General features: G+C 39.9%; 1 protein-coding gene across 7 annotated transcripts in view; it reads right to left on the minus strand.

Annotated features, from left to right (window-relative positions):
• Positions 1 to 12,500, minus strand: part of tln2b (talin 2b) — a 259,057-nt gene that overhangs the window by 18,190 nt on the left and 228,367 nt on the right. For all 7 annotated transcript variants that reach the window (XM_087312504.1, XM_087312506.1, XM_087312503.1 and 4 more), the window contains 7 exons: positions 12,317 to 12,483; positions 10,127 to 10,310; positions 9,680 to 9,805; positions 8,431 to 8,547; positions 6,007 to 6,192; positions 3,000 to 3,107; positions 2,795 to 2,900 (listed from right to left, as the gene is read on the minus strand). In XM_087312504.1, the coding sequence (XP_087168630.1) occupies positions 2,795 to 2,900; positions 3,000 to 3,107; positions 6,007 to 6,192; positions 8,431 to 8,547; positions 9,680 to 9,805; positions 10,127 to 10,310; positions 12,317 to 12,483 (994 nt within the window). The remainder of the gene's footprint in view (positions 1 to 2,794; positions 2,901 to 2,999; positions 3,108 to 6,006; positions 6,193 to 8,430; positions 8,548 to 9,679; positions 9,806 to 10,126; positions 10,311 to 12,316; positions 12,484 to 12,500) is intronic.

A 12,500-nucleotide genomic window follows, 5' to 3' on the forward strand; every position in this document is an offset into this window, starting at 1 on the left:
AAATAAAATACAAAAAAATAAAATAAAAACAAAAACAAAATAAAATAAGGTTAAATTAAATTAAATAAACTTATGCAAAGGTGAACACACAACATGAGAAATAAAATAAAATCATGTAATAGGATTTCAAACCTCAAAATAATAATAAAAATCACAATTCACCAGGACTCTTGCAAAAATAGTTTGAGAACTGTTTGGCATGTATTTCCCCCCAAAATCAAACAAATTCAAAATCACATTTTATCAAAGGAAACAAATTCAGATTTATTTAACCTAAAAAACCCACAACAACAATTGATTAAATCTAAAAGTTAATTTAAATATTAATTAATTCCCCCCCCATTTTTACAACAAATTTCGGCCTAATCAAACTTCGGTTCATTCCACTGTGGCGACCTTTGAAACAGAGATTAAGCCCAAGGAAAAGGAATGAACAATAATAATAATAATAATAATTATATTAGATTCTGAAAAAACTAATTACAAAAAAGTTACCGTGGTAAATTTTGATATGGCATCAGTTTGTATTATGTACTGTATGATAAAATAACATGATGCCAACGCGAACACTGCTCCTGATGCATTCCCAATCATTCATTAATTGCCTAAATGAATGCGCGCATCCTTACTTTAATAACCATTTATGGAGCAAATGTGCTCTACGATACGTTCTCCTTTTAACGACATTCAAGAGCCACTAAAAGACGTCTGTTTTGTTCAAACAGCTTGAGAAAACAGATGGTGAGAATGTGTTTGAGGATTATGTTAAACCTGAGGGAATTCGGTTCTATCCCTTCTTCTCTTTTCCCGCAGTTATTACTGTGTGTGTGTGTGTGTGTGTGTGTGTGTCGGTCAGTTACTCAAGTCTGAATGTGTGTGGCCTGAAACCGGAGAAAAACAACACGGTGTATCTCATACTCACCTCCATCTGTGGCAGAAAAAGAAAAGAACAACAGAGGAGTGTTTTAGAAGAAGAAAAATCAGCTCAACCTGCATGAATCCAGCTCAGTTTGGCCCATTATTACCTCCTAAACGCATATAACATTCCCAGGCCTGCATGACGTCTGTGCTCGGGAGAATTCAGAAACTCGTCATTCGTGAAATGTAATTAATATTGTAATTAGTATTCTATTATAATTTGATTTTTAAATAAGTGTTTAGAGCAGGGCAAATTTGTAGTCAAAAGTTAGAAATGAATTACAAGTTTTAATGTTTGGCCTTTTATTTTTCTATGAATCCTTACATCTGAGGAGTTTTTTCTTTTTAAACTGGCTGCTTCATAAAATTAGGATGAATTTCCTTTACTTAAAATATAAATTTGTTTAATATTTTTACAGTTTCAAATGCAGACTGTCCAGTTAATACTTTAAAGTACTTCAAAATTAAAAAAGATAAATTCCTCTTATTATTTCATGATTTTTTAAAGAAGGAAAAATAATTAACTGTAATAAAATGTATTTTACGTCGATTATATTTTGATTAATATAACTTGTAATAACACTAGTAATAATAATAATAATAAAAATAACAACAACAATAATAATGATAATAATAATAATAACAATAGTAATAGTAATGGCAATGATAATAATAACAAAAACAACACCAACAATAATAACAACAATTATATTATTGTGATGATAATGATAGTAGTAATAATAATGAAAATAACAACATCAATATTAATAATAATACTAATAATGATAATAATAGTAACAACACCAACAATAATAATGACAATGACAATAATAACAACAATAACCACAACGAAAATAATATTAATAATAATAATAATAATAATAATAATGCCAATAATAATAATGACAATAATAATAATAATAATAATAATAATAACAATAATAATAATAATGATTATAATAATTACAACAACAACAACAATAATAATAATAATAATAGAAGTAATAATGACAACAATAATAATAATAATAATGACAATAATAATAATGATAATAATATTAATAATAGAAGTAATGATAATAGTAATAATGACAATAATTATAATAATAATAATAATAATAATGACAATAATAATAATAATGATAATAATAATAATAATAGAAGTAATGATAATAGTAATAATGACAATGACAATAATAATAATAATGACGATAATAATAATATTAATAATAACAATAATAATTATTATTATTAGTATTATAGTAATGACAATGATAATAACAAAAACAACAACTACAACAATAATAATAATGATAGAAAATAATAATAATAATAATTATTATTATTATCATTATTATTATTGTTTTTAATAATCAATTCTTAATTATTTTTATATTTATTATCAATGCATAATAATACAAATAATGATGATAATATTAACAGCAGCAACAACAACTTAACAATAATAATTATTATTATTGTTATCATCAATTTATAATAATAATAATAAAAATACTAATAATTCTTCTTATTATTATTATTATTTTATTATTACTTAAACTAGAAACCAACTTAAAATTGTAACCATATTGCACAATTTTTTTTGTTCTACTGTATTGGAAATAAATGAAGCCCTAATTAATTCAAAAACACACACACACACACACACAAAAAACAAAGTTATCACAAGCACTCGGCTTTTAACTGAATTATTTAAATAAAAATACATACATATTCTCCACATTTTCCATTCAAATTGTGTTGCTCCATTAAAAACAGAACCAAAAATCCCCACCCCAAAACACATACCTTCCCTTGCAGGTGTCTTTAACCCTACTGTAAAAATGTGTGTGTGTGTGTGTGTGTGCGCGCTCACCTTTCATGGCTTCAGCCGTCTGGATGAGCTCTGTGACTGAACTCGCCACTTTCTTAGACAGCGAGGCCAACTGCTGTTTCTGTTCAGCCGTGGGTTTCTGAAGGACCTGCGAGGAGCCAAGCGCACACACTCACGAGGTTAATAAATCACAACTCGAGCACAAACACATCCTGCAAAAAAAGTGTTTGTTTTTTTTCCCACTCACGAGCAGGACGTGTTCCAGCAAGTCGACGTATCCGGTGGTGCATTCAATGCCATAGAGAAGAGCTTTATTCCTCACATCCTCGCCCACTTCTGGGTGGTACGCGGCTTGCTGCGGGACACAAACACACATTTTGTGCTATATGATGAGCACCGGATGGAATTTTATGTGCCGGTTTCAAAGGAAAGAGAGTTAAAAGGAGATGCATTACACCATGTTAACACAAGAGGGCGCAGTTTAGGAGTAAAAAAAATAGGTTAGGGACTAATGACATTGAGAGTTTAAGTGGACATATTTTTTGCAAGATGTCAAATAAATCTCTGGTGTCCCCAGAATGTGTGCGTGAAGTTTCATCATGAATTAAACAACTTATCATTTATTATGTCTTGTTAAATTTGCAGTCCTTTGGGAGCGAGCAAAAACACACAGTTTTTTGCGTCCCTATAAATGCAAATGAGCTGCTAGTTCGGCTCATGGTTTCTTTGTTGGGGGTGCTAAATATTTTTATTTATATGCATATTTCTTATATTTAGTAAATATAACCTCAACTACTAAAGGAGAAATTTAAAAATGAATACAATTTATGTATTAGTTTTGTGAAAAAGGGTAAAAAAAAGGAACTTTTTCTTGCTTTTTTTTTACACAGACAGTATAGAAAGGATCCATTCAAGCAGTAGCTTTATGCCAACTAGTCTGGCTGAAGGGGCATGTTCATGTTATTGCAGGAAAGTGAGGTCATTGCATACCCTCTTTACAGGGCCGGAGCAAGCTGAACTGCCGCTCTAGGCAGAGGACGATCACGCCGCCCTCAACCTCAATGTGAAAACAAAAGTGACCGGTTATGAAAATGAAGTGAGGAGTCACGGACCTCTATTCTGCCGTCCTATGTGCGGATATAACTGAGGACGCGCGGTTTATGAGGGAGGGAGGTGTCGCGGATGCTGCCCTCTCTATTCTGCTGTCCTATGCGCGGATATAACTGAGGACGCACGGGTGCTGAGGGAGGTGTCGCGGATGCTGCCCTCTCTATTCCGCTGTCCTATGCGTGGATATAACTGAAGACACGCAGGTGTCGCGGACCTCTATTTTGCTGCCCTATGCACGGATTTAACTGAGCACACGCGGGTGCTGAAGGAGGGAGGTGTCGCGGATGCTGCCCTCTCTATTCTGCTGTCCTATGCGCGGATATAACTGAGGACGCACGGGTGCTGAAGGTGGGAGGGAGGTGTCGCGGATGCTGCCCTCTCTATTCTGCCGCCCTTTGCTCGGATATAACTGAGGACGCGCGGGTGTCGCGGACCTCTATTCTGCCACCCTATGCGCGGATTTAACTGAGGCCACGCGGGTGCTGATGGAGGTGTCGCTGACTCCGCCCTCTCTATTCTGTCGCCTGTGCGCGAATATATCTGAGGACGCGGGTTGTGAGGGAGGGGTCGCGGACATAACTAAGGACGCGGGTGGTAAGGGAGGTGTCGCGGACGCCGCCCTCTCTATACCACCTAGGTCGCCTCTATGGACGCGCCGGCCCTGCCTCATTAGTCTTTCTGTAAATTTACCCATTTTTTTTATTTATTTACAGTAGATAAAGCCCTGACAATTTTCAAATAAGGTATATTTTTCCCAGAGTAGCTGCTTGCCAATTTTTCAAGTTTCAAACAAGTCCACTGGAATCTTTCAGGAAATGTTATGACGGCCGTTGTTCGGTAACAGCCTGCCTGATGTGGGCGAGGCTTAAATAGATGATTCTGGCACAGTGAGAGGTCATAAGCTAGCCTTCATTACACAGCAATGCTATTAACAGCTGACTGAACTTCAAATTGAGACTGCCATTTTATTACAGAGCTATTCTGCAAATCGGAAATTTGTTAGATTTTAATAGTTAAATATTATTCGCCTATATTCACCTATATTATTATAGGTGTCCTTTAAGACCCATTTATACTTCTGCATCGAGTATATGCCGTAGATCCATTGTAGCCCTCGCGCAGATCCATACCTTTTGTCGTACGCTGACCCGCACCTCTCAAAAAATGTAACTGCACATCGCAATGGCACAGAGCGCAAGATCTGTGATTGGTCGGCTAGGTAGCAGTGATGAGTGTGGGTGGGGCTGAAAGCTGTGGGAACTAAAGAAACTCAACACATTGGAACAAAGAAACCCCACCGCCTACTGGTGTTCAGGAGGTGTTATTGCCGAGCAACAGAGACAGAACGCAGAAGTATAATGTGGGGTTGGGCTCTGTGGCGAGCAAGTTCCTGAGTATGAAGATCACAGTGCACAAAATGTTGAACTGACCCCCCTATGTCAAGCAGTGGCGCTGTGGGTGTAATAGTGCAGACTAATATATAAAAAGCTCCACTACCTAGATCACTTACTTAATTCCAGTGTCGTTTATATTGAAGTTGATATTTAGTCGCATTATGTTGGTGTTTTGCAACAACTAATTTTTTCGAGGTGGGTTGTTAGCTTAACCCCCAACCTGGAGGTCCAGGACATAGACACATACACTACGGGTAATTTAGCTTACCCATTTCACCTATAGCACATATCTTTGGACTTATAGGGGAAACCGGAGCACCCAGAGGAAACCCATGCCAACATGGGGAGAACATGCAAACTCCACAGAAATGACAACTGACCCAGCTGGGGCTCGAACTAGTAACCTGCTTGCTGTGAAGCGACAATGCTACCCACTGAGCCACCGTGCCACCATTTCTAGATCACTAGGTTTTCCATATTGTTGCAGAAAAAGATTTACCAAACCCAAGTTACTGGGATTTTCTTTTTCACGTCTTTCTGGGATGATCCGTGCACCAAGGACTTGATCATAGCATTTAAACATGGAAATAGACCGATTTTTAACGATATGACAACTTTAAAGCAGGAGAGTTTGTGTGAGAGCAACAATGTTGGCCTGTAAACACATTTAGTCGGTTGTCGAGTCTTTGGTGCTGTTGATCAGCATGCGGTGCGAATGGGCATATGTGTGTGTGTGATGTGGATAAGCACCTTGCAGGTGGTCAGCATGTCAGAGATGGCTTTGCGGCTCAGGTTGGCAGTGGATATCACATCCTCCTGCTGAGCAGAGTTGCCTGCTGCCACCGCTTTGGCTGTCGCAACGGTGATGCCCTTGGTCATGCGGATGAACTCTTCTGGGGTGGTGGATTTCTCCGGATTGTCCTTGGACTGGAAAACCTGGAAAACAGATGATGCAAAATTTGGCACAAGGAGGAAATATTTTATGCAAATCAGATATACTTATTGCTGGATTCTGAATGAAATAAATCTGCCCCCATGTGACCATTGTTTTGGATAGCCAAGGGGTGGGCAAAGTTCAGTTCCGTAGTCTTGCAAAGTTTTGATCTGACCTTGATAAAAACTCACCTGTCAGTAACTTTCTAGTAACACTCTGACCTTGATTAGCTTGTTCAGGTGAGTTTTTTTTAGGGTTGGAGCAAAACTCTAAAAAGTGCCCTTAAGCCCTGCTGAAAAATCCAGCTTAAACCAGCCTAGGCTGGTTGGCTGGTTTTAGCTGGTCGACCAGCCTGAATATAGAGGGGTTTTGGCCACTTCCAGGCTGGTTCCCAGCCATTTCCAGCCTGGTCTTAGCTGGTCAGGCTGGGAGATGACCAGCTAAAACCAGCTTGACCAGTCTAGCCAAGCTGGGAGTCCAACTTAAACCAGGCTGGTCAAGCTGGTTTTAGCTGGATGTTACAATACATTACATCACATCTTACCTACAGTACATTACAACTGTAAGTGTTTTTGAAATGTCCTAACGGGCATTTGATAGCAGGAGCATTAAGCAAAGGATTAATCAGAAATCTCTTGCATTCCTGTACCACTATCTCAAATAGTGATGGGTCGTTTATGAACGATTCATTCATTTTGAACGAATCTTCAATATGACTCGGGAACTACGAGTCCTCTCAGGGAGTGATTCGTTCATCCGCGCATTTGTGCAGGTGGTATCGTTCATTTCAAGTCTTTTGAGTCGTTCATCGCGGAAAGGCAGTAGCCAATCATATGCGTTTAAAGCCGGAAAAGGATTGATCTGTTCATCTCTCGAGTCCTCTATCGGGTCTAAGTCATTCGTTAATCACGGGCCAATCATATGCGTTTAGAGCCGGAAAAAATAATTGATCCGTTCATCTCTCGAGTCATTCTGTCACGTGATGAACGAACGACTCAAGAACCAGAAGACTTGAAAGGTGAACTAATTATCATGGCTCCTATCGACTCAGACTGTGTACATTGGTTAAGATTATATGTGACTGTCTGTGTAACGTGAACGAACCACTGACATTTAAGGACATGAAGAGGTGAGCTGAGCAAAGAGACAACAATACCTTCATAGACAAAAGAGAAGGTAAACATTGAAAAATTATTTTCTCCTTCTTATAGTATTCGATTTATGACTTATTTGTCATGTGATCAACCTTTTGGGCTCGTTGTAGATGTGTTTGGAAGGAATTCGTAACATTTTAATAATATTTTGGCAAATTGAACCAAATGAACGAAATGACTTGAAAAAAGATTTGTTCATCTTGATAAACGAGACTCAAAGATCCGAGTCGGTAAAATGATCCGAACTTCCCATCTGAAATCTATCAAATGCTTTTTGATATGTGGCATAGAGACACCCATAGGAGCAGGAGAACGAGGAGCAGGTGGGAAACAGACAAATGCCCGCATGGTTAATTACTCTGTATTACCTGGGTTAAAAACGAATTAGGCTGAGCCTAATCTATACCAATTCACGGCCATATTGTTTTACAAATTAGCATATAGTCTCAAAATGTGCTTAAATTATGTTAACCGAAACGATTTTACCCCTTCTTCTTTGTTCCCTGCTAAAAAATCCAGCTTAAACCAGCCTAGGCTGGTTGGCTGGTTTTAGCTTTTCGACCAGCCTGGTTTTAGAGGGGTTTTGGCCACTTCCAGGCTGGTTTCCAGCCATTTCCAGCCTGGTCCAGGCTGGGAGATGACCAGCTAAAACCAGCTTGACCAGCCTAGCCAAGCTGGGAGTCCAACCAGCTATGTCCATCTTAAACCAGTCTGGTCAAGCTGGATTTGGCTGGCCATTTTCCAGCCTGACCAGCTAAAACCAGACTGGAAATGGCTGGAAACCAGCCTGGAAATGGCCAAAACCCCTCTAAAACTAGGCTGGTCAACCAGCTAAAACCAGCCAACCAGCCTAGGCTGGTTTAAGCTGGATTTTTCAGCAGGGTTCTGAACCTTGAATTCTCTTGTGGAACTATTCCAGTAATGGGTCCAGTGTCGTTTGCTCCAAATTGATCTTTTGTTTTTCACATGAGAGAATCTGTCATACAGGTGTGAAACCATATGAAGGTAAAGAATAATGGCAGAAAGGTACAATATATGAAATGACATCAGTATGAGGGATTAATATTCACACATAATGTTACGTACAGTGAGTTCTTGTTTGATGCACTCAATAGTGGCTTCCAGAGCCCTCGTCCCGCGAGTGGCCTCGTCTTCCACAGCTTTCACAGTTTTCAGCAGAGAGGTCACGTTCGTCACCATGACCTGTAATATCAGAAAACACAGTGAGGTCAAAGTTGAAGCTGCATTTCTTACTCTGAGTACAATGTCTCAAGTGAGCGAGAATGTCAACAGCTTTGTGGCCAGTTTTTCACCTCACGCACTGAAAGAGATCAGAGGCATGGTTATGACAGGAACAACTGAATCAAACAGCACAGTAAAACCGACAGGATTCTGTTCTTTGCAACACAAGAAAGTACAATCTAAATCATTGATGAAAACATTAGGAAAAGTTCAAGAGATAAAACCGAACCTTTTAATGGACAGCAGCTGAGGTTAGTAACAGATTTCCAAGCTTTTGCTTCAGGCAAAGTTATAAATGCAGAACGAACAAAGGAGGAAACCCAAGAAAACAAAGCAGGCCTAAAACAAAGCCCTGAGGGACGCCATTGCTACAATGAAGGAACAAGGGCAGTGAATGTCTGAAGCAAAACCTCAGAGGATCTGAATTCGCCATATGTTGAAGGAATGTAGAAACTCTTTCTCTGAAGGTCACAACAGCATTATAACTCATTGCTTAAGTATGCTAAACAAAACATATCATGTTGCATATATGTGGAAGTTGATCCGAGAGATTTAAAAGCACCAGGTGAGGGATTAAGAGATTACAGACGTCTTCAATCAAGTTCTGTTTAAACAAGGGATGGTTCTATCACCGTAAGATAAACTGTGTGCGCTGATCCACAGCATAACTGCAGAAGCAAGCGCTGTTTTAATTTTCTTTTAATTAGGTTGACAGAATTAATCATTTATGCTTTGCTACATGTCGATAATGGCATGAGAGAGGAAGAGAGGATGGGAAGGAAGCAGTCCTTACTCTGTACACAGACACAGCATGGTTTTGTCTCCTGCAGCGCGGCCACTGAGTCACTCGCATACACACTATCAAACACACTATGATCACTGTAAGAGAGGGTTTGATTTGTGGCCACACACCAAGATGACAGTGAGCAAAGACAGCACCCAGCCATGAAAATAAGAGACAGGGCCAGCTGTTGGATGGCATACACACATACACACACTCACACAAGCACATCGTGATAGCCATCAGAATAAGAAATGACCCTCACCAGGCTGCATAATGTCTTTCTTGCAATCATTCTTCAACTAGACATACCTTGGCAGCACTTTTCAGCTGATACATGGAGGGATCGTCCGCCGCTTTGCCCGCGGCACATTTAGTGGCACTAATCAGCTCGGCCAAAGCTTTAGCGACGTCTCGGACTGCGTTTATCAGAACCACCTGAACGAGATAAAGAGACAACTTTATCAGAACCACCTTTCGTCATGATATGCCACTGGCTTTATCCGGCACCATAATGCCTGGAACTCCTTCGGGAGGATGTAGTGGGAGTTTTTACCAGAATAATACAATGCACAATGATTTATTAATCCTCCACGGGTGGTTTCGATTTGATAGATGATACGTGTGAGTCAGTGTGTCTGCCACATTAGCATGATATTCAGGGTGTTGCTTAAAGATAAATTTAGTCCTGGTTAAAAATATAGGAGAGACAGATTGGCATTGCCTACTGGACTTCTGATGTGAAAATTCTATGCGCACCTGTGTCTCCGGGTCTTCTGAGCCCATGCTTGCAGCTCCCAGTTTGACCACGTCAGTGAGCTGCGTGATGGTTTTGGCAGAGGACTGGGCCGCCTGGGCTAGTTTGTCCTGGCTCGACGCAGCACCAGACACGAGCAGCTTGGTGTCCTCAACCAAAGCTTTAGCAGTTTTCAATATGTTCTCTCTGGAGTGCACAAACAAATACGCTTCAGATAATATAACAGACAGTATACTCTGAGGCTAACGACGTGTTCTAACGACATGTGACGCGATGCGGACAATGGTTGCAGAATAAATACTGAGAGATTTCAGCTGCTGTCTGGGCTTTCCATGTCTACACCACCCTTTCTTCATATGTTCAATACCTTTTCGCTGCGTTATTTCATTTTATTACACATAACCCAATTTGTACAGTGCATCCGGAAAGCATTCATAGCGCTTAAATCTTTCCACATTTTTTTATGTTACAGCCTTATTCCCAAATTTATTCAATTCATTTATTTTCTCAAAATTCTACACACAATAGCCCATAATGATAATGTGAAAATTGTTTTTGCAACTTGCAAATTTATTAAAAATCAATAACCTGAAAAATCACATGTACATCAATATTCACAGCCTTTGCCGTGAAGCTCTAAATTGAGCTCAGGTACATTCTGTTTCCACTGACCATCCTTGAGATGTTTCAGCAGCTTCGAGTTCACCTGTGGTCAATTCAGTAGATTGGACATGATTTGAAAAGGCATACACCTGCCAATACAAGATCCCAGGGTTGACAGTGCATGTCAAAGCACAAACCAAGCATGAAGACAAAGGAATTGTCTGTAGACCTCCGAGATAGGATTGTCTCAAGGCACAAGACTAGGGAAAGTTACAGAATTTATTTTTTTTCTGCTCTAAAAGTTCCAATGAGCACAGCGGCCTCCATCATCCTTAAGTGGAAGATGTTTGGAACCACCAGGACTCTTCCAAGAGCTGGCCGGCCGTTCAAGCTGAGTGATCAGTAACCCGATCACTGTCTGAGCTCCTGCGTTCTTCTTACAGAAGAACAACTATCTGTGCAGCAATCCACCAATCAGGCCTGTATGGTAGAGTGGCCACACGAAAGCCACACCCTGCCTGGAATTTGCCAAAAGGCATCTGAAGGACTCTCAGACCATAAGAAACTAAATTCTCTGGACTGATGAGACTAAAATTGAACTCTTTGGAGTGAATCCCAGGCGTTACATTTGGAGAAAACCAGGCACCGCTCATCACCAGGCTAATACCATACCTACAGTAAAGCATGGTGGTGGCCGCATCATGCTGTGGGGATGTTCTTCAGCAGCTGGAACTGGAAGACCAGTCAGGATAGAGGGAAAGATGAATGCAGCAATGTACAGAGACATCCTGAATGAAAACCTGCTTCACAGTGCTCTTGACCTCAGACTGGGGTGACGGTTCATCTTCCAGCAGGACAGTGACCCAAAGCACACCGCCAAAATATCAATGGAGTGGCTTCACAACAACTCTGTGAATGTGCTTGAGTGGCCCAGCCAGAGCCCAGACCTAAATCCTATTGGACATCTCTGGAGAGATCTGAATATACCGTCGCTTCCCATCCAACATGATAGAGCTTGGGAGGTACTGCAAAGAGGAACGGGCAGGAATTCCCAAAGACAGGTGTGCCAAGTTTGTGGCATCATATTCAAAAAGACTTGAGGCTGTAATCGCTGCCAAATGTGCGTCAACAGTATTGAGCGAAGGCTGTGAATACTGATGTACAGGTGATTTTACATTTATTTTTTATTTTTTTTAATAAATTTGCAACAATTACAAAACATTTTTCACATTGTCATTATGGGGTATTGTGTGAAGAATTCAGAGAAAATAAATCAGTTGAATCCATTTTGGAATAAGGCTGAACATAAACAAATGTGGAAAAAGTGAAGCGCTATGAATACTTTCTGGATGCACTGTATTGCTAAGCTGTTGTGGATGTTTGCCATGTTATTACCATTACAACGGGGGTATAGCTATGCTTGATTTGAGATTTGTGGTTGATGAGGTTGATGACTGGTGTCTTTTTGTCTTCAGCCAAAGCTGAAGTGGTTTTCAATGTGTTCACAATGAAAACGTCACTACAAACCCAAGTTCATTTGAAACATTAACAGAACACATAATGAAACATAATGCTGAACTGAGTCTCACCTGTGGTCTGCAAAAGACTCTTCGTTCTCTGCATTGAGAGTGCCGGCAGAGGCGAACATGATGGTGGTGTCCAGATCAGCGATGATCCCCGATACAGAACTGGCTGCTGTTATGCAGGCCTGAGTTCCTTTATTACCAGCCTGCAGGGCTGATAACACCATAGACACCTGCAGGACAGAGCGAT

The sequence above is a fragment of the Danio rerio genome, chromosome 25 (genome assembly GCF_052040795.2).
Source record: "Danio rerio strain M-AB ecotype USA chromosome 25, GRCz13ab, whole genome shotgun sequence".
Taxonomy (NCBI): Eukaryota; Metazoa; Chordata; class Actinopteri; order Cypriniformes; family Danionidae; genus Danio; species Danio rerio.